General features: G+C 44.1%; 1 protein-coding gene across 1 annotated transcript; it reads left to right on the top strand.

Annotated features, from left to right (window-relative positions):
• Window positions 1–23,144, top strand: LOC112227711 (cyclin-dependent kinase 8). The gene is made up of 13 exons (XM_024392537.2): window positions 1–129; window positions 7,941–8,016; window positions 8,094–8,204; window positions 8,469–8,609; window positions 9,288–9,345; window positions 9,609–9,740; window positions 9,890–10,033; window positions 10,903–10,972; window positions 11,729–11,801; window positions 11,920–12,017; window positions 17,249–17,336; window positions 21,633–21,785; window positions 21,910–23,144. Exons 1-13 carry the CDS (start codon window positions 2–4, stop codon window positions 22,033–22,035), a joined length of 1,398 nt encoding a protein of 465 aa, XP_024248305.1. The 5' UTR covers window position 1; the 3' UTR covers window positions 22,036–23,144.
• The last annotated feature ends 9 nt before the right edge of the window (window positions 23,145–23,153 follow it).

Here is a 23,153-nt window from a genome sequence, read left to right as displayed (position 1 = left end):
GATGGACTATGATTTCAAAGTGATGCTGACCGGGGAGAGAGAACGTGTAGAGGACCTGTTTGAATATGAGGGATGCAAAGTGGGGAGAGGCACCTACGGCCATGTATATAAAGCAAAGAGAAAAGATGGGTAAGTTTATATTGATATAGCCAGTAAGAAGGCCTTCAGGTCCGCCAGTCTCCAAATAAAATAACTCCGTTGTCTTCGTTAATTGCTCCTGTTTTCAAGGCCCAATCTCCGATTGCCATTTGCAGCAATAAGCCTATTTGTAACTCGTAGTGTGATTAAAATCACTAGTAGATTGAAGAACCCACTGAATACACTCCAGAGACGTCATATCACCTGGAGAATGGGGGCTCGAGCTCCATGACACAATTTACTGTCTCGATTTGACAACTGTCATCAGTGATCTATCCCGGTGCTAACGGTGCAGTGTGTATGCAAAATCCATCAGCTTAATTTGACATCGTTGAATGCAGTTCAATCAAGCAGTTTTTATAAGGGCGCCTTCGCTCACAGATGAAACATAACATAACCGGGGGTGTTGTAACAACTCACGTCGGGGTATTGCAGCCAGAAATTCTGAGGATGTATTTCGGTATGAGATTATGCTGTCATTTTTACATGATCAGATTTTTACATTTTTCGGAGCAATATCAACAACTGAGTGAAGTAGGCCAGCCTATCACTGACGCAGCCAAGCAAGCCAGGGGCTATCCTACGTAGCAGGCGTAAAAGAAACGCCTGAAACGAGATCCCCAAAATACTGGATTTGACAAGAAAAACAACTGTCAGGGATGGTTCTCTTCTGCACTGTTTAACCAATCCAGTACACGTGGAGGAGGAGTTAATATGGAGCGTTAAAGAGTAAAATATATTATGGGGAAAAATAATGTTTAATGGAAAACCAGATGTTTTTTGCTTAGTTATAGTGAAACACATCGATATGGTCTTCATTTTGACAGTTTGATGCAAAAGTGTTGTTTCAGTTCAACTACCATTGAAATCGACTCAAAATGATGACCATATCGACATGTTTCACTATAATTAAGGAAAAAAACATCTGGTTTTACATCATCTCAAGGGAGGGGTTAGGTATGAAATCCACTCCCTTCTGGATGTGCTGGGTGGTACCACCTCAAGGCTTCCTATAAAAGGAGGTGACAGCGGCCATATTTGGCAATGGTCTTGGTAGGTGGAGTGTGCCAATATATTTAGCATTATGCCTCCTTGACTAGAAGTTACACAAAATTCAAAAGACGGTAAGGCACATTTCCACATATGACCAAATACAACGTTTTTACCTACCGTTTTATTCAGAGCGAAAAAAAACATGTAGGCAATGATAATTATGCTTTTATATTGGTGATTGATTGGTGGCACTGTCTACTATGACAGCTTGTTGGCAGATATCTATTTACAATATTCATCCTGTGGCCACACACTTGTAATTCTGAAAAGGGAAAGCATACATATGAGAAGGGTCACCCTGGTAGTAGTTGTAGGTTTTTATACAGTACCCAAGACCAATCTGTGAGTTAATTTGACCATTGGAAAAAGAGCTACTGCGTGACCTCTCGTTCTCCGTGGCCAAAGTAAGTAAGACATTTAAGCGTGTTAACCCTCGCAAGGCTGCCGGCCCATGCAATATCCTAAGCCGTGTCCTCAGAGCATGTGCAGACTGGAGTGTTTACGGACATTTTCAATCGCTCCCTATCCCAGTCTGTTGTTCCCACTTGCTTCAAGATGTCCACCATTGTTCCTGTGCCAAAGAAAGCAAAGGTAACTGCACTAAATGACTATCGCCCCGTAGCACTCACCTCTGTCATCATGAAGTGATTTGAGAGGCTAGTTAAGGATCATATCACCTTTTAGCCAAAACCCTAGACCCAGTACAATTTGTATACCGCCCCATCAGGTCCACGGATGACTCATCGCACTGCACACTGCCCTATCCCATCTGGACAAGTGGAATACCTATGTAAGACTGCTGTTAATCAACTATAGCTTAGCCTTCAACAATATAGTGCTCTCCAAGCTCATCACTAATCTCAGGGCCCTGGGGCTGAACCCCACCCTGTGCAATTGGATCCTGGACTTCCTGATGGTCCACCTCCAGGTGGTAAAGGTAGGCAACAACACCTCCACTACGCTGATCCTTAAAAGGGTGCGTGCTAAGCCCTCTCCTGTACTCCCTGTTCACCAATGACTGTGTGGCCATGCATGTCTCCAACTCAATCATCAAGTTTGCAGATGACACAACAGTGGTAGACTTGATTACCAATGACAAGAGCCCCGAGGGCCCTGGCGGAGTGGTGCCAGGAAAATAACCTCTCCCTCAACGTCAACAAAACGAAGGAGCGGATTGTGGACTTCTAGAGACAGCAGATACAGGACGTTCACATCCACAAGATCATAGTGGAAAGTGTGAAACGCTTCAAGTTCCTCAGCGTGCACATCACTGACAACCTGAAATGGTGGCAACAGCGCCAAAATTGGCTTTGGCTTGGCCCCTAAACCCCTCACAAACTTCCACAGATGCACCATTGAGAGGATCCTGTCAGGCTGTATCACCGCCTGGTACAGCAATTGCAACGTCTGTAACCACAGGGCTCTCCAGAGGGTGGTGCGGTCAGCCCAATTCATAACCGGGGGGCGCCCTGCCTGCCCTCCAGGACATCTACAGCACCCGGTGTCAAAGGAAGGCCAACAAGATCATCAAGGACCGTAGCCACCCGAACCACTCTGTTCACTCTGCTACCACCTAGAAGACATAGACAGTACAGGTGTATCAAAGCTGAAACCGAGAGACTGAAAAACATCTTTCTCCAGGCCATCAGACTGTTAAATGGTCACCACTAGCCGGCTACCACCCAGTACTCTACCCTGCACCTTAGAGACTGCTGCCCTATGTACATAGTCTTTGAACACTGGTCAATATTTACATACTGTTTTACCCACTTCATATGTGTATATACTGTATTCTAGTCAAGGCTCATCCTATATAACTACTGCTGCACACACCTTTTCTTTTAATATACTGTCCAAACTGTCTACACACCATCAAATACAGTGCATTTGGAAAGTATTCAGAACCCTTCCCTTTATCCAAATGTTGCTACGTTACAGCCTTAAATTAAAAATGTTCCTCATCAATCGACACCCAATGCCCCATAATGACAAAGCAAAAGCAGGTTTTTAGAAATGTTTGCAATTGTATTACAAATAAAAAAAACAGTTGAAGTCAGAAGTTTACATACACTTAGGTTGGAGTCATTAAAACTACATTTTCAACCACTCCACAAATGTTTTGTTAACAAACTATAGTTTTGGCAAGTCGGTAAGGACATCTACTTTGTGCACGACACAAGTCATTTTCCCAACAATTGTTTACAGACCGTTTGTTTCACTGTATCACAATTCCAGTGGGTCAGACGTTTACATACAGTAAGTCGACTGTGCCTTAAAACAGCTTGGAAAATTCCAGAAAATTATGTCATGGCTTTAGAAGATTCTGATAGGCTAATTGACATCATTTGAGTCAATTGGAGGTGTACCTGTGGATGTATTTCAAGGCCTACCTTCAAACTCAGTGCCTCTTTTCTTGACATCATGGGAAAGTCAAAAGAAATTAGCCAAGACCTCAGAAAAAATATTGTAGACCTCCACAAGTCAGGTTCATCCTTGGGAGCAATTTCCAAACACCTGTTCATCTGTACAAACAATAGTACGCAAGTATAAACACCATGGGACCACGCAGCCATCACACTGCTCAGGAAGGAGACACGTTCTGTCTCCTAGAGATGAACATACTTTGGTGCAAGAAGTGCAAATCAATCCCAGAACAACAGGACCTTGTAAAGATGCTGGAGGAAACAGGTACAAAAGTATCTATATCCACAGTAAAATGAGTCATATGTCGACAGAACCTGAAAGACCGCTCAGCAAGGAAGAAGCCACTGCTCCAAATCCCCCATAAAAAAAGCCAGACTACGGTTTGCAACTGCACATGGGGACAAAGATCGTACTTTTTGGAGAAATGTCCTCTGGTCTGATGTAACAAAAATGGAACTGTTTGGCCATAATGGCCATCATTATGTTTGGAGGAAAAAGGGGGAGCCATGCAAGCCGAAGAACACCATCCCAACCGTGAAGCACGGGGGTGGTAGCATCCTGTTCTGGGGGTGCTTTGCTGCAGGAGGAACTGGTGCACTTCACAAAATAGATGGCATCATGAGGTAGGAAAATTATGTGGATATATTGAAGCAGCATCTCAAGACATCAGTCAGGAAGTTAAAGCTTGGTCGCAAATGGGTCTTCCAAATGGACAATGACCCCAAGCAAAGCGTGTATGACAAGGAGGCCTACAAACCTGACTCAGATCCACCAGCTCTGTCAGGAGAAATGGGCCAAAATTCCCCCAACTTAATGTGGGAAGCTTGTGGAAGGCTACCCTAAACATTTGACAGGGAATTTTTACTAGGATTAAACATCAGGAAATATGAAAACTGACTTTAAACTTCCGACTTGTTGTAAATCAATTGAACATGATTTTGAAAGGCACACATCTGCCTATACAAGGTCCCACAGTTGACCATGCATTTCAGAGCAAAAACCAACCCATGAGGTTGAAAGAATTGTCCGTAGAGCTCCGAGGCGGGATAGTGTCGAGGCACAGATCTGGGGAAGGGTGCCTAAACATGTCTGCAGCATTGAAGGTCCCCAAGAACACAGTGGCTCCATCATTTTTAAATGGAGGAAGTTTGGAATCACCAAGACTCTAACTACAATTGTCCGCCCGGCCAAACGGAGCAATCGGGGAGAATGGTCTTGGTCAGGGAAGTGACCAAGAAACCCGATGGTCACTCTGACAGAGCTCTAGAGTCCCTCTGTGGAGATGGGAGAACATTCCAGAAGGACAACCATCTCTGCAGCACTCCACCAATCAGGCCTTGATGGTAGTGGCCAGACGGAAGCCATTCCTCAGTAAAATGCACATGGCAGCCCGTTTTGGAGTTTGCCAAAAGGCACCTAAAGGACTCTCAGACCATGAGAAACAAGATACACTGGTCTGATGAAACCAAGATTGAACTCTTCGGCCTAATGCAAGTGTCACATCTGGAGGAACCTGGCACCATCCTTACGGTGAAGCATGGTTGTTCTTTAAAAGTAATTTCCTCACCATTTTAAATAAGCACGCCCCTTTCAAAAAATGTAGAACTAAGAACAGATATAGCCCTTGGTTCACTCCAGACCTGACTGCCCTCGACCAGCACAAAAACATCCTGTGGCGTACTGCACTAGCATCGGATAGTCCCCCCGATATGCAACTTTTCAGGGAAGTCAGGAACCAATACACACAGTCAGTTAGGAAAGCAAAGGCTAGCTTTTTCAAACAGAAATTTGCATCCTGTAGCCCTAACTCCAAAACGTTCTGGGACACTGTAAAGTCCATGGAGAAGAATAGCACTTCCTCCCAGCTGTCCACTGCACTGAGTCTAGGAAACACTGTCACCACCGATAAATCCACGATAATCGAGTTTTTCAATAAGCATTTCTCTACGACTGGCCATGTTTTCCTCCTGGCTACCCCAACCCCGGCCAACAGCTCCGCACCCCCCGCAGCTACTTGCCCAAGCCTCCCCAGCTTCTCCTTCACCCAAATCCAGATAGCAGATGTTCTGAAAGAGCTGCAAAACCTGGACCCGTACAAATCAACTGGGCTAGACAATCTGGACTCTCTCTTTCTAAAATTATCCGCCGCCATTGTTGCAACCCCTATTACCAGTCTGTTCAACCTCTCTTTCGTATCGTCCGAGATTCCTAAAGATTGAAAAGCTGCCGCGGTCATCCCCCTCTTCAAAGGGGGTGACACTCTAGACCCAAACTGTTAAAGACCTATATCCTTCCTGCCCTGCCTTTCTAAAATCTTCGAAAGTTAACAAACAAAAAACAAAAATCAAATAAAAATCACTGACCATTTCGAATCCCACCGAACCTTCTCTACTGTGCAATCCGGTTTCTGAGCTGGTCACGGGTGCACCTCAGCCATGCTCAAGGTCCTAAACCATATCATAACCGCCATCAATAAAAGACAGTACTGTACTGCCATCTTCATCGACCTGTCCAAGGCTTTCGACTCTATCAATCACCACATTCTTATCGGTAGACTCAACAGCCTGGTTCAACAACTACTTCTCAGAGTTTACTGTGTCAAATTGGAATTGCAAAAATCGCTGAAGTTGGAGACTTATATCTCCCTCACTAACTTTAAGCATCAGCTATCTGAACAGCTTACTGATCGCTGCAGCTGTACATAGCCCATCTGCAAATAGCCCATCCAATCTACCTACCTCATCCCCATATTGTTTTTATTTAATTTTTTGCTCTTTTGCACACCAGTATTTCTACTTTCACATCATCATTTGCACATCTATCACCCCAGTGTTAAATTGCTAAATTGTAATTACTTCACTACTATGGCCTATTTATTGCCTTACCTCCTTACTCCATTTGCACAGACTGTATATAGATTTTTCTATTGTGTAATTGACTGTACTTTTGTTTATCCCATGTGTAACTCTGTGTTATTTTTTTGTCGCACTGCTTTGCTTTGTCTTGGCCAGGTTGCAGTTGTAAATGAGAGCTTGTTCTCAACTGGCCTACCTGGTTAAATAAAGGTCAAATAAAAAAATGTATTTAAAAAATGGTGGTGGCAGCATCATGCTGTGGGGATGTTTTTCAGCGGAAGGGACTGGGAGACTAGTCAGGATCGAGGGAAAGATAAACGGAGCAAAGTACAGAGAGATCCTTGATGAAAACCTGCTGTAGAGCGCTAAGGACCTCAGATTAGGGCAAAGGTTCACCTTCTAACAGCACAACGGCCCTAAGCGCACAGCCAAGACAACGCAGGAGTGGCTTCAGGACAAGTTTCTGAATGTCCTTGAGTGGTCCAGCCAGAGCCTGTACTTGAACCCGATCGAACGTCACTGGAGAGACCTGAAAATATCTGTGCAGTGACACTCCCCATCCAACCTGACAGAGCTTGAGAGGATCTGCAGAGAAGACTGGGAGAAACTCCCCAAATACAGTTGTGCCAAGCTTATAGCGTCATACCCAAGAAGACTTGAGGCAGTAATCACTGCCAAAGGTGCTTCAACAATGTACTGAGTAAATAGTCTGAATACTTATGTAAATGTGATTTTTCAGTTTTTTTATTTTTAATATATTTGCAAAAATGTCTAAAAACCTGTTTTGTTATTGAAGGGTACTGTGTGTAGATTGATGAGGGGGGGGAACAATTTAATCAATTTTAGAATAAGGCTGTAACGTAACAAAATGTGGAAAAAGTCAAGAGATCTGAATACTTTCTGAATGCACTGTACATCATATATGAATTCTGACATTGTTTGTTCTGATATTTCTTAATTCCTTTCATTTTATTTAGTGGATTTGTGTGTATTGATTGCAGTCATACAGACTGCAGTATTGGAGCTAGAAACCTGATAACATCTGCAAAATATATGTACAAGACCAATAACTATTTTACTTAAATCGGGAGGTAATTGAAGCATCTTTCCCACTTCTCACGGCCAGGCAGGTAGCCTAGTGGTTAGAGCGTTGGGCCAGTAACCAAAAGGTTGCTGGATCGAATCCCTGAGCTGACAAGGTAAAAATCTGTCATTCTGCCCCTGAGCAAGACCGTTAACCCACTGTTCCCCGGGTGCCGACGACGACGTGGATGTCGATTATGGCAGCCCCCCGCACCTCTGAGGGGTTGGGCTAAATGAGTAAGACACATTGAATGCATTCAGTTGTACAACTGACTAGGTCTCCCCCTTTCACACTCCTGTTCCACCAGCCTCCATTATCTCTGTGTAGCAAGGTCCCATGGGAACTGTGGTGAACTGGGGATGATGCTGTATCTTCTCTGTCTGCAGGAAGGATGATAAGGACTACGCCCTCAAGCAGATTGAAGGCACTGGCATCTCCATGTCTGCCTGCAGAGAGATTGCAGTAAGTGTGGTGTTTAGCTCGAGCAGGCATAACTGTGAGACATCCCATAATGTCTGTGTGAATGTTTCTTCTTCTAGTTACTGCGGGAGCTGAAGCATCCTAATGTGATCTCACTGCAGAAGGTGTTCCTGTCACACGCAGACCGCAAAGTCTGGTTGCTCTTCGACTATGCCGAGCATGACCTCTGGGTAATACACACGTCCTTTATGTTTCACTATCCTTGTGGGGACATTTGAGTTCCATTCACTATCCTATTTTCCCTAACTTTAACCCTAATTCTAATTGTAAACCTAAACCTCACCCCTAAAATAGTCTTTGTTCTTGTGGGGACCTGGAAAATGTTTGTTGTTTTACTATCCTTGTGGGGATTTACGATTTCCACAAGAAAAGTAATATACACACACACACACACACACACACACACACACTAACAATGCCCCCTGTATCCACAGCACATCATAAAGTTCCACAGAGCGTCCAAGGCCAATAAGAAGCCCCTACAGCTGCCCAGGGGGATGGTCAAGTCCCTGCTTTACCAGATCCTGGACGGCATCCATTACCTTCACGCCAACTGGGTCCTACACAGAGACCTGGTGAGAGACCGAAGGAGACAGAGCATCCATTTCCTGCACACCAACTGGGTCCTACACAGAGCTCTAGGGAGGGAGGGAGGAAGGGGTCGAGGAGAGGAGAGATCAGAAGAGAGTCTTGTTCTGCTGCTCTCTTGGATGTTATGTTCACTGTTTTTCCACCAGAGGGCAGCATTGACACTTCCTGAACCATTCACATGTGATTCAGCCTTATGGTGCCAAATGAATCTTTAATTCCTTTCAGTTAATGTGTTATCACTGTGGGTATTAGGATAATGGAAGTAAAAAATTTGGATTACATTGAAGGGACAATCTGCAGTAGCTTCATCAATTTTGGACTTATAAATTAAATATATGTATCCATTGATTCTTGAAGAATTTAACTAATAAATGCCTCATGAGCTTAGTTCAAGTGTCATACCCCATCAGAACCCAAAATATAACTATGTTTTACTCCAATGTTTGTAAACAAAGTAAACGTACGCAAACACTGTATAGCTGCAAAACATGGTTAAATAAAAATGTTGATTTCATGGATGGTCGTTCCGTGCATCCATAGCGCTGTCTATTAACTTGAGAGTTGTTACATTTCTCCGGCCCCATGTGAAACAGTGGCGGGCAAAACACTGTTATTCTTTCAACTGCTGATTGCTGCTTTAACTGTCATCTGTTTTTCCTCAGAAACCTGCCAACATCCTAGTGATGGGGGAGGGGCCAGAGAGGGGTCGAGTAAAGATCGGTACGACGAGATCTCATGGCGTGTTTTCAGGACCCTTTTCATGAGGTTTTGTCAGTACATATAGGTTATAAGGCTTTATGTCAGTACATATAGGTTATAAGGCTTTATGTCACTACATATAGGTTATAAGGCTTTATGTCACTACATATAGGTTATAAGGCTTTATTTCAGTACATATAATGGATATAGTTAATTCACCTCTCATTACACATTATTTGAACATTATACTTCATTATTATTTATTGATTTGTGTTTCCCTACAGCGGACATGGGCTTTGCCCGCCTCTTTAACTCACCACTGAAGCCGTTAGCAGATCTGGACCCTGTGGTGGTCACCTTCTGGTACAGGGCACCAGAGCTACTGCTAGGTGCCAGGCACTACACCAAAGCCATCGGTGAGAACGGCCATGGGGTGTGTATGTGTATGTGTGTGTGTGTGTGTGTGTGTGTGTGTGTGCGCAAGCATGTTCAAGAGGGTGTCTCTGACTGGGCGTGTGCTCCAATCCCAGTGTGACATCTCTAATCTTGCATGTGCATCTGTCAGACATCTGGGCTATTGGCTGCATCTTTGCCGAGCTGTTGACATCTGAGCCCATCTTCCACTGTCGCCAAGAGGACATCAAGACCAGTAACCCCTACCACCATGACCAGCTGGACCGCATCTTCAACGTCATGGGCTTCCCTGCTGGTGAGAGAGCTGGGCTGGGCTAGGCGGCAGGTAGCCTAGCGGTTGGAGGGTTGCCAGTTCGAATCCAGAGTCTGACAAAAATATGTTGGGAAGTAAGCTGGCAACCAAGAGGATGCTGGTTTCAAATCCTAGATATAGAGGGTTCCCCACGAGGGCTGGATATAGAGGGGGTTCCCCCACGAGGAATGGAAATAGAGGGGGTTCCCCCACGAGGGCTGGATATAGAGGGGTTCCCCCACGAGGGCTGGGTATAGAGGGGTTCCCCCACGAGGGCTGGATATAGAGGGGGTTCCCCCACGAGGGCTGGATATAGAGGGGTTCCCCCACGAGGGCTGGATATAGAGGGGGGATTCCCCCACGAGGGCTAGATATAGAGGGGTTCCCCACGAGGGCTGGATATGGGGGGTGGGGGTTTACCCCACGATGGCTGGGTATAGGGAGGGGGTTCCCCACGAGGGCTGGAAATAGAGGGGTTCCCCCACGAGGGCTAGATATAGAGGGTTCCCCCACGAGGGCTAGATATAGAGGGTTCCCCCACAAGGGCTGGATAGAGGGGTTCCCCATGAGGGTTGGATATGGGGGGGGGGTTACCCCACGAGGGCTGGATACTCCCATAACTCATCAGGACACGGCTATGTGCATTGAAATGGGCGCTTGTATGTGTGAAGTGTTTTACCTTGGTCAAACCTTGGAGAGCCCATGTGTAATCCGAACCTGCCTGGATAACGGTGATATTAAGAGAATACTGACGAGTGCAATTAAACCCTGACTAGGCACAGTTCTATTATGTCCGGGCTTGTGTGAATCCAAAGCAATATGTGGGTTCTGTACAAACACTCACTGACACAGTCTGATGATGTAATCCTCAGAGAAGGACTGGGAAGACATCAAGAAGATGCCCGAACACTCCACTCTGATGAAGGACTTCAGACGGAACACGTGAGTACCTTTATCTCTACATGTGTGCCTGACTGCCTGCATGCTTCCTGCCAGCTCAGAAAATATCAATTTTAGGATTTTAAGATTGGATATGTCTTCTACTCATCCACTGAAATAACCTGTTCTTGTATCACAGGTGTACAAACTTAAATAACACCTTGTATCACAGGTATACAAACTGAAATAACACCTTTTATCACGGGTGTACAAACTGAAATAACACCTTTTATCACGGGTGTACAAACTGAAATAACACCTTTTATCACGAAATAACACCTTGTATCACGGGTGTACAAACTTAAATAACACCTTGTATCACAGGTGTACAAACTGAAATAACACCTTTTATCACGGGTGTACAAACTGAAATAACACCTTTTATCACGGGTGTACAAACTGAAATAACACCTTTTATCACGGGTGTACAAACTGAAATAACACCTTTTATCACGGGTGTACAAACTGAAATAACACCTTGTATCACAGGTGTACAAACTTAAATAACACCTTGTATCACAGGTATACAAACTGAAATAACACCTTTTATCACGGGTGTACAAACTGAAATAACACCTTTTATCACGGGTGTACAAACTGAAATAACACCTTTTATCACGGGTGTACAAACTGAAATAACACCTTTTATCACGGGTGTACAAACTGAAATAACACCTTTTATCACGGGTGTACAAACTGAAATAACACCTTTTATCACGGGTGTACAAACTGAAATAACACCTTTTTTTTTTTTTACAGGTATACAAACTGCAGCCTAATAAAATACATGGAGAAACACAAAGTGAAACCAGACAGCAAAGCATTCCACTTGGTGAGTTAAAGTTAGTTTTGCCTGGAGATTGTTGTTACATACTGTAGCATTGTTCAGGCTGACGTTGTGTGAACGTTCACTGTGTTTTACTCGTGATGTGTCTTAACGTTGTGTTTAGCTCCAGAAGCTGCTGACCATGGACCCGATCCGCAGGATCACGTCTGAGCAGGCCATGCAGGACCCTTACTTCCTGGAGGAACCACTGCCCACCTCTGAGTGAGTCAGGACCCTAATAAAACATCTATGAGTCAGGACCCTAATAAAACATCTCTAACTTGTTTATTACTACATAACACATTTATAAAAACAACAAAAAACACTTAACACGTTTTTATACACGTAATACTACATGTATTACCATATAACAAGTATTACTACATGTATTACCACATAACACGTATTACATCTGACATTTCTAGTCATTTAGCTGACACTTATCCAGAGCGACTTAAGTTCATTCATCTTAAGATGGCTTCAGTAAAGTAGTTGCATGCAATGTCAGTGCTAGTAAGAAAAGACAAGTGCCGTTTTTGGGGGAGAATTTATTTAAAATACTCTTTGAAGCAGTGACGGTCAGGGCCGCTTCAGATGAGGGAGACGAGTTTTGTTTTCATGGGCATGCAGACCGGCCAACATGCACACATTTTGCGTTCCCTGTCCATGTACGCAGGTACGAGATCCGAGTTAAAAGTACGCAGAAAGGAAAAAGGCCTGGTATTTTATATTAAATACATGAAGAAGACAAAAAGTATCCAGTGAGTCAATCTAACATCCTGATTCTCCAGCTGCAACACACAGACATGGACGGAGTTTGTGTCAACGGACATGGAGATGAATACATCATTATTCAACGTAGCTTCCTCGTGTCTGTCCCTCCTGTTTGTTGTGATGCTGAGTTTGTGTCAACGGACATGGAGATGAATACATCATTATTCAACGTAGCTTCCTCGTGTCTGTCCCTCCTGTTTGTTGTGATGCTGAGTTTGTGTCAACGAACATGGAGATGAATACATCATTATTCAACGTAGCTTCCTCGTGTCTGTCCCTCCTGTTTGTTGTGATGCTGAGTTTGTGTCAACGGACATGGAGATGAATACATCATTATTCAACGTAGCTTCCTCGTGTCTGTCCCTCCTGTTTGTTGTGATGCTGAGTTTGTGTCAACGGACATGGAGATGAATACATCATTATTCAACGTAGCTTCCTCGTGTCTGTCCCTCCTGTTTGTTGTGATGCTGAGTTTGTGTCAACGGACATGGAGATGAATACATCATTATTCAACGTAGCTTCCTCGTGTCTGTCCCTCCTGTTTGTTGTGATGCTGAGTTTGCAGACTGTCAGCTGTAAGTTAACACATGGACTCTGTGTGTTGTGGAAAGGTAAACACATTGGTTCAAGCGAACGTTAGCGAACATAAGATGGACATTCAGTGGGCTCTAATGTGTCAGCAGTTCACTCGCATTTCCTAGTGAAAGAAATGAAATGCAAGTATGAAAAATAACTGTTCGCATTTGTGCGAGTGTGAAAAACATTTAATTCTGCGTCCCATTAGTTGTATTTTACACGTCACAAAAAGCATTACAAAAGTATAATTAAATATAAACATCTTGGAATTAAATGGAGTCGAGTTTAGAAGACTGCGCGATGAATGAGTGTCCGGTATTAGATTCAGAGGCAATGCTTCTAAAATGCCTTTGCACTACATTTTAGATTTTATCAATTTCAAACATCTGAAATGATATATGGTCTGCAAATACACCTTTACATAGGCTGAAACAGACTCTTCTAGCGAACAGCGTTCAGATTCTCTTTGCGGTAGCCTACTGAACAGTATTCAGATTCTCTTTGCATTATCCTACTGAACAGAGTTCAGATTCCCTTTGCATTATCCTACTGAACAGCGTTCAGATTCTCTTTGCGGTAGCCTACTGAACAGCCTTCAGATTCCCTTTGCGGTAGCCTACTGAACAGTATTCAGATTCCCTTTGCATTATCCTACTGAACAGCGTTCAGATTCTCTTTGCATTAGCCTACTGAACAGCCTTCAGATTCTCTTTGCGGTAGCCTACTGAACAGCCTTCAGATTCCCTTTGCATTAGCCTACTGAACAGCATTCAGATTCTCTTTGCATTATCCTACTGAACAGCATTCAGATTCTCTTTGCGGTAGCCTACTGAACAGAGTTCAGATTCCCTTTGCAGTAGCCTACTGAACAGCATTCAGATTCTCTTTGCAGTAGCCTACTGAACAGAGTTCAGATTCCCTTTGCAGTAGCCTACTGAACAGCCTTCAGATTCCCTTTGCATTAGCCTACTGAACAGCGTTCAGATTCTCTTTGCATTAGCCTACTGAACAGCCTTCAGATTCTCTTTGCGGTAGCCTACTGAACAGCGTTCAGATTCCCTTTGCAGTAGCCTACTGAACAGCCTTCAGATTCTCTTTGCGGTAGCCTACTGAACAGCCTTCAGATTCTCTTTGCAGTAGCCTACTGAACAGCGTTCAGATTCCCTTTGCATTATCCTACTGAACAGCCTTCAGATTCTCTTTGCGGTAGCCTACTGAACAGCCTTCAGATTCCCTTTGCATTATCCTACTGAACAGCGTTCAGATTCCCTTTGCATTATCCTACTGAACAGCTTTCAGATTCCCTTTGCATTATCCTACTGAACAGCCTTCAGATTCCCTTTGCATTATCCTACTGAACAGCGTTCAGATTCCCTTTGCGGTTGCCGACTGACCAGCCTTCAGATTCCCTTTGCATTATCCTACTGAACAGCGTTCAGATTCCCTTTGCAGTAGCCTACTGAACAGCCTTCAGATTCCCTTTGCAGTAGCCTACTGAACAGCCTTCAGATTCCCTTTGCATTAGCCTACTGAACAGCCTTCAGATTCTCTTTGCATTAGCCTACTGAACAGCCTTCAGATTCTCTTTGCGGTAGCCTACTGAACAGCCTTCAGATTCTCTTTGCGGTAGCCTACTGAACAGCCTTCAGATTCTCTTTGCGGTAGCCTACTGAACAGCCTTCAGATTCTCTTTGCGGTAGCCTACTGAACAGCCTTCAGATTCTCTTTGCGGTAGCCTACTGAACAGCGTTCAGATTCCCTTTGCGGTAGCCTACTGAACAGCCTTCAGATTCCCTTTGCGGTAGTCTACTGAACAGCCTTCAGATTCCCTTTGCGGTAGTCTACTGAACAGCCTTCAGATTCCCTTTGCGGTAGTCTACTGAACAGCCTTCAGATTCCCTTTGCGGTAGTCTACTGAACAGCCTTCAGATTCTCTTTGCGATAGCCTACTGACCAGCCTTCAGATTCCCTTTGCGGTAGTCTACTGAACAGCCTTCAGATTCCCTTTGCGGTAGTCTACTGAACAGCCTTCAGATTCCCTTTGCGGTAGCCTACTGACCAGCCTTCAGATTCCCTTTGCATTATCCTACTGAACAGCTTTCAGATTCCCTTTGCATTATCCTACTGAACAGCGTTCAGATTCCCTTAGCGGTAGCCTACTGAACAGCGTTCAGATTCCCTTTGCGGTAGCCTACTTGAGCTTTGTGTAGCCAGTCTGTGTCAATGTGATCATTTGCTTTTATGTTTTCAAAATGATTTTGCTTTTAGTGTTGATTAGGAACCGTGTCTAAAAAACCAATACTTGTGAGCTGGCCCTAGTGATTGGCCCTGTTTGAGAGTGCTAATTCCACAAAACATATATTTATATTATATGTTCTGTATTTATCAGTATGAATCTTTTATTTATGTTTTGTAAATACCTTTTCAGAGGACTAAACTGAACCAGGTGTGATGCATAATGTTTGTCTAAGCACATGAATCTCCAATTTGCCGTGCCCATCTGGTACTCTAAACAGTTGGACAGGGTTGGCAGGTCTGATCATGGCCTTATTTCTATTACAGCATATTGGATGACTTTCATTCATATTCCATTCACCCAGTTCAATGTACAGCGATCGGTTTAGGCTACTACATGATACTCCAATTTTCCCTATACTCACCATGAGGTTGCTACAACCTAGCCTATGAATTCAAGTTTACGATGTCGGAGCAAACAGGTCGAGAGACAAATTTGAGGTGACAGACAGTGGCATTCAATACCGCCTTGCACACTCATGCCTGCATCTAGCTGATATAGGGTGTAATCATTAGTCCATTGAAAACAAGAGTTTCTATTGGACAGGTATGTTTATCCCCGTTTTTGTTCCGTTTGCTTCCGTTTAAGAAATGTTTTTCAACAGAATCGACGGAATGAATACACCCCTGATCATGCATAAACTCTCACGCTGTATTCCTTCCCTTTGCTTGTGAACTTTAATGCACAGCAAATCAGCTGTATGTGACCCGGCGAAAAAACCTTTCCAAGCCAGTCCTCTACAAACAGCCTACATCGTTGTCACCATATTAGCTAAAGTAACGTCTTAGTCAGCATAGCTAACAGAACTAACGTGTTAGTGTATAGTCAGTATGCAGTTACACCGGCGAACCACGCAGTAGTAATACCAAAAGCTTACCTTGACTTGGAGTTCCAGTGTTGTGTTGGAAAGTCATAGCCAGCTAGCTAACATAGCATCCCTCTGTTGGAGCAGGTTGTTTCATTAGGCTAAATTAGCTAGCTGCATTTGCTAGCAAAGTAAGTGTAATTTCTTTTCACTTTCAATCGGTCTCAGGTCTCATTTTGGAAGAAATTGTGTTCAAAACTGTTCAACTATTGTCTTTCTCTCTGAGTCAATAACTCACCACATTTTATCCACTGCTGTGCTAGCTAGCAGTAGCTTATGCTTTCAGTACTAGATTAATTTTCTGATCCTTTGATTGGGTGGACAACATGTCAGTTTATGCTGCAAGAGCTCTGATAGGCTGTAGGACGCCCTCCGGAAGTTGTCATAATTACTGTGTAAGTATATGGAAGGGGGTGAGAACCATGATCCACCTAGGTTTTGTATTGAGGTCAATGTACCCAGAGGAGGACGGAAGCTAGCTGTCCTCCGGCTACACCATGGTGCTACCCTACAGAGTGCTGTTGAGGCTACTGTAGACCTTCTTTGCAAAATAGTGTGTTTTAATCAGTTATTTGGTGACGTGATTATATTTAGTATAGTTTTATCTGAAAAGGATAACTAACATTTTTATGAAATTCATTGAGGAGGATGGTCCTCCTCTGAGGAGCCTCCACTGCTTTGAAAGAAGTAGGGTTTCAAACAATTTCTGGAAGATTGGCAGCTGCCATGACGTTAAGGGGAAGCTTGGTTCCACCAGTGGGGTGCCAGGACAGAAAAGAGCTTTTACTGGGCTGAGCGGGAGATGACCCCCGGTAGGGGTGGGACGCCAGGAGACCAGAGGTGGCAGAACGGAGTAGCACATTTATTACTACATGTCTGGGGTTATGTGGGGGTATATCCTGTAAGATAAGTGATTGATAACTCTTTGTATTTCTCACTCAGTGTGTTTGCAGGCTGCCAGATCCCCTACCCAAAGAGGGAGTTCCTGACAGAGGAGGAGCCAGAGGACAAGGCAGAGAAAGTCAGAAATGTGAGTGCCTTATATAATATAATATATATATATATTAGTACATAGTACTTCCGGCGCCGACAGAGATGGCCGCCTCGCTTCGCGTTCCTAGGAAACTATGCAGTTTTTTGTTTTTTTACGTGTTATTTCTTACACTAGTACCCCAGGTCATCTTAGGTTTCTTTACATACAGCCGAGAAGAACTACTGAATATAAGATCAGCGTCAACTCACCATCAGTACGACCAAGAATATGTTTTTCGCGATGCGGATCCTGTGTTCTGCCTTACAACCAGTGCCACGGAATGGTTCACATGCAGCGACCAAAAAAAAAAAAACGACTCAGAAAAAGAGGGAAACGAAGCGGTCTTCTGGTCAGACTCCGGAGACGGGCACATCGTGCACCACTCCCTAGCATTCTTCTTGCCAATGTCCAGTCTCTTGACAACAAGGTTGATGAAATCCGAGCAAGGGTAGCATTCCAGAGGGACATCAGAGACTGTAACGTTCTCTGCTTCACGGAAACATGGCTAACTGGAGAGACGCAATCCGAAGCGGTGCAGCCAGCTAGTTTCTCCACGCATCGCGCCGACAGAAACAAACATCTTTCTGGTAAGAAGACGGGCGGGGGCGTATGCCTTATGGCCAACGTGACATGGTGTGATGAAAGAAACATACAGGAACTCAAATCCTTCTGTTCACCTGATTTAGAATTCCTCACATCAAATGTAGACCGCATTATCTACCAAGAGAATTCTCTTCGATTATAATCACAGCCGTATATATCCCCCCAAGCAGACACATCGATGGCTCTGAACGAACTTTATTTAACTCTCTGCAAACTGGAAACGATTTATCCGGAGGCTGCATTCATTGTAGCTGGGGATTTTAACAAGGCTAATCTGAAAACAAGACTCCCTAAATTTTATCAGCATATCGATTGCGCAACCAGGGGTGGAAAGACCCTGGATCATTGTTACTCTAACTTCCGCGACGCATATAAGGCCCTGCCCCGCCCCCTTTCGGAAAAGCTGACCACGACTCCATTTTGTTGATCCCTGCCTACAGACAGAAACTAAAACAAGAAGCTCCCACGCTGAGGTCTGTCCAACGCTGGTCCGACCAAGCTGACTCCACACTCCAAGACTGCTTCCATCACGTGGACTGGGAGATGTTTCGTATTGCGTCAGACAACAACATTGACGAATACGCTGATACGGTGTGCGAGTTCATTAGAACGTGCGTTGAAGATGTCGTTCCCATAGCAACGATTAAAACATTCCCTAACCAGAAACCGTGGATTGATGGCAGCATTCGTGTGGAACTGAAGGCGCGAACCACTGCTTTTAATCAGGGCAAGGTGTCTGGTGACATGACTGAATACAAACAGTGCAGCTATTCCCTCTGCAAGGCAATCAAACAAGCTAAGCGTCAGTATAGAGACAAAGTAGAATCTCAATTCAACGGCTCAGACACAAGAGGTATGTGGCAGGGTCTACAGTCAATCACGGACTACAGGAAGAAACCCAGCCCAGTCACGGACCAGGATGTCTTGCTCCCAGGCAGACTAAATAACTTTTTGCCCGCTTTGAGGACAATACAGTGCCACTGACACGGCCTGCAACGGAAACATGCGGTCTCTCCTTCACTGCAGCCGAAGTGAGTAAGACATTTAAACGTGTTAACCCTCGCAAGGCTGCAGGCCCAGACGGCATCCCCAGCCGCGCCCTCAGAGCATGCGCAGACCAGCTGGCCGGTGTGTTTACGGACATATTCAATCAATCCCTATACCAGTCTGCTGTTCCCACATGCTTCAAGAGGGCCACCATTGTTCCTGTTCCCAAGAAAGCTAAGGTAACTGAGCTAAACGACTACCGCCCGTAGCACTCACATCCGTCATCATGAAGTGCTTTGAGAGACTAGTCAAGGACCATATCACCTCCACCCTACCTGACACCCTTGACCCACTCCAATTTGCTTACCGCCCAAATAGGTCCACAGATGATGCAATCTCAACCACACTGCCCACTGCACACTGCCCTAACCCATCTGGACAAGAGGAATACCTATGTGAGAATGCTGTTCATCGACTACAGCTCGGCATTCAACACCATAGTACCCTCCAAGCTCGTCATCAAGCTCGAGACCCTGGGTCTCGACCCCGCCCTGTGCAACTGGGTACTGGACTTCCTGACGGGCCGCCCCCAGGTGGTGAGGGTAGGCAACTGTACTCCCTGTTCACCCACGACTGCGTGGCCATGCACGCCTCCAACTCAATCATCAAGTTTGCGGACGACACAACAGTGGTAGGCTTGATTACCAACAACGACGAGACGGCCTACAGGGAGGAGGTGAGGGCCCTCCAGGACCCTCCTCCATGCTTCACGGTGGGGACCACACATGCAGAGATCATCCATTCACCTACTCTGCATCTCACAAAGACATGGTGGTTGAAACCAAAAATCTCAAATTTGGACTCATCAGACCAAAGGACAGATTTCCACCAGTCTAATTTCCATTGCTCGTGTTTCTTGGCCCAAGCAAGTCTTCTTATTGGTGTCCTTTAGTAGTGGCTTCTTTGCAGCAACTCGGCCATGAGGGACTGATTCACGCAGTCTCCTCTGAACAGTTGATGTTGAGATGTGTCTGTTACTTGAACTCTGTGAATAATATATTTTGGCTTCACTTTATGAGGCTGGTAACTCTAATGAACTTATCCTCTGCAGTAGAGGTACCTCTGGTTCTTCCATTCCTGTGGCGGTCCTCATGAGAGCCAGTTTCATCAAAGCACTTGATGGTTTTTGCGACTGCACTTGAAGAAACGTTCAAAGTTCATTTTCCAGATTGACTGACCTTCACAACACAACTGATTGGCTCAAACGCATTAAGGAAAGAAATTCCACAAATTATCTTTTAACAAGGCACAGCTGTTAATGGAAAGGCATTCCAGGGGACTACCTCATGAAGCTGGTTGAGAGAATGCCAAGAGTGTGCAAAGATTTCATCAAGGCAAAGGGTGGCTACTTCAAAGAATATAAAATATACTTTTTTGGATATTACATGATTGCATATGTATTATTTCATAGTTTTGATGTCTTCACTGTTATTCTACAATGTAGAAAATAGTCAAATAAATAAATAATTAAAACCTGGAATGAGTAGGTGTGTCTAAACTTTTGACTGGTACTATATATAAATCAAATCAAATCAAATTTTATTTGTCACATACACATGGTTAGCAGATGTTAATGCGAGTGTAGCGAAATGCTTGTGCTTCTAGTTCCGACAATGCAGTAATAACCAACAAGTAATCTAACTAACAATTCCAAAAAACTACTGTCTTATACACAGTGTAAGGGGATAAAGAATATGTACATAAGGATATATGAATGAGTGATGGTACAGAGCAGCATAGGCAAGATACAGTAGATGATATCGAGTACAGTATATACATATGAGATGAGTATGTAAACCAAGTGGCATAGTTAAAGTGGCTAGTGATACATGTATTACATAAGGATGCAGTCGATGATATAGAGTACAGTATATACGTATACATATGGGATGAATAATGTAGGGTAAGTAACATTATATAAGGTAGCATTGTTTAAAGTGGCTAGTGATATATTTACATCATTTCCCATCAATTCCCATTATTAAAGTGAGATGCACTTTAAGCACTTTTTTTGGTTGCTACATTATTCCATATGTGTTATTTCGTAGTTTTGTCTTCACTATTATTCTACAATGTAGAAAAAAATAAAAATAAAGAAAAACCCTTGAATGAGTAGGTTTATCCAAACTTTTAGTGTGGTGTGTGTGTGTGTGTGTGTGTGTGTGTGTGTGTGTGTGTTTAGTCAAATGTAGATGAAAAGTTTTTAAAGGCCCAGTGTATTTTTTTTTTTAATCTCCTGTGTTTTGTATCATTTCTTCACAAACTTGTTATTAGCAGGTTTGTAATGGGATTTAGTTTCAGCTTTCCATGGTGACATCACTGTGGTAAATTGGTTAATAGACCAATAACAGAGGGTTCCAAACCTCTCTGCCAATAACCGCTTGTTTTTCAGTTTTCCCCTCGCCACTCAGACCACTCACAGACAGTCCTAGCAAAATTCTTGGAAATCTAGGAAATGTATTACAGTTAGTTACTTAATTGTTACCCAGAAATGATTTGATATTGATACAAAATTGATATTGATAAAATATATAAAAATGTCTGCATTGGGTCTTTTAAGCGAAACATGTGAGTGTATTTCCAGTGTGTGTTAGTGTATGGTTATCCGTTGATGGATGCTTGGGTGGGTGTTTCATTTTCCAGAAGAACCAGCAGCAGCAGGGGAACAACCACACCAATGGGGCGGGGCACACTGGTAACCCTGACAATAGCCATGCCCAGGGCCCGCCCCTAAAGAAGGTGCGAGTGATCCCGCCAGTCACTACCTCAAGTGGCCTCATGACCTCAGACTATCAGGTATGGTACACACACGCAATACCATATACAGCATGATTTAGCTCATTTCTGGGTTATCCCACCAAATTGTAAAAACCTAAATTGGAAATTAAGAGTCTGATAAGTTACCTTATTTATCTGTCAGCGCTCCAATCCACATGCTGCCTACCAGAACCCCGGACCAAGCACATCACTGCCCCAAAGCAGCATTGGATACTCCTCTACCTCCCAGCAGCCCCCGCAGTACTCACACCAGACCCACCGCTACTGACCCCTGACCTCTACCCACCCCTCGCCATGCCCGCGAGGGAGAATGTACTAAGGGAAGTGGGTGTGTCTATGGCAACAGCCCACCGGTCCACCCTCACTGCAGCAGTCCATTAGCCCAGTATGTTAATACAATATACTCATTCTAAAAGAATATGACATAACGCAACAACATCAGCCATGACAGAACATGACATAATGCAACAACATCAGCCATGACAGAACATGACATAACGCAACAACATCAGCCATGACAGAACATGACATAATGCAACAACATCAGCCATGACAGAACATGACATAATGCAACAACATCAGCCATGACAGTACATGACATAACGCAACAACATCAGCCATGACAGAACATGACTTCAATTCAACCATGACCAACACATGGAGACTAAACCAAGAGAAAGATGGAGAAGGAAGAACAGATGCTGTCAGTTTGTTGTTTCCCTCGTTCCTTCCTCTGTGGTTCAAGTTATCGTCGCTGCACGTTTGTGACCATTACAAAGTTAACCTTCAGAACTGGAACTTAACTACAACCACAAGACCAACAAACAGAAGGTGGAACCGGGGCTCCCCTCTTCCCTTACCCTCCTTTCCTTCTCTCCTTACCCCTCCACCAATGCTCTACCCCTTTCCATCCGGATTCCCCTCTTCCTGTTGAAGCTTCGATGAGACTAAAGCTACTATGTGACTGTCTCTGTCCCTCTGTCTGTGTGTCTGTCCGCCCTTCCATGGGCATCTTCGTTGGGGACCGAATTGAGCTGCTGACAGGAGCATTCTGGGAGTTTGTGGGGCCCCGCCCACAGCTCTGGTTGAGGGCTTTATTGAGAAAAAACAAACAAAAACAACAAAGGAATAAAAAAAAAATACGATTTTAGTAGTTTATAATTTAATCTGTTTTGTTTTCACACACACAAAAAGTGGTGAAGTAGCTTCTGTTGTGCTGAGAGAGAGCTGCCGTTTTTATCGCTGTGGGCAAAGCCTTATCTTCCTGATGACAAACCAACACATTGTGTAGAGGATGGCATATGGGACATGCATTTTTACTGTATTGAAATATTTTACATGACGCAAGTATCCTGACAATAAAAGTGGTAATGTTGACATTGGGGT

Source organism: Oncorhynchus tshawytscha, linkage group LG29, assembly GCF_018296145.1.
Source record: "Oncorhynchus tshawytscha isolate Ot180627B linkage group LG29, Otsh_v2.0, whole genome shotgun sequence".
Taxonomy (NCBI): Eukaryota; Metazoa; Chordata; class Actinopteri; order Salmoniformes; family Salmonidae; genus Oncorhynchus; species Oncorhynchus tshawytscha.
This window is presented reverse-complemented; position numbering and strand designations above follow the sequence as displayed.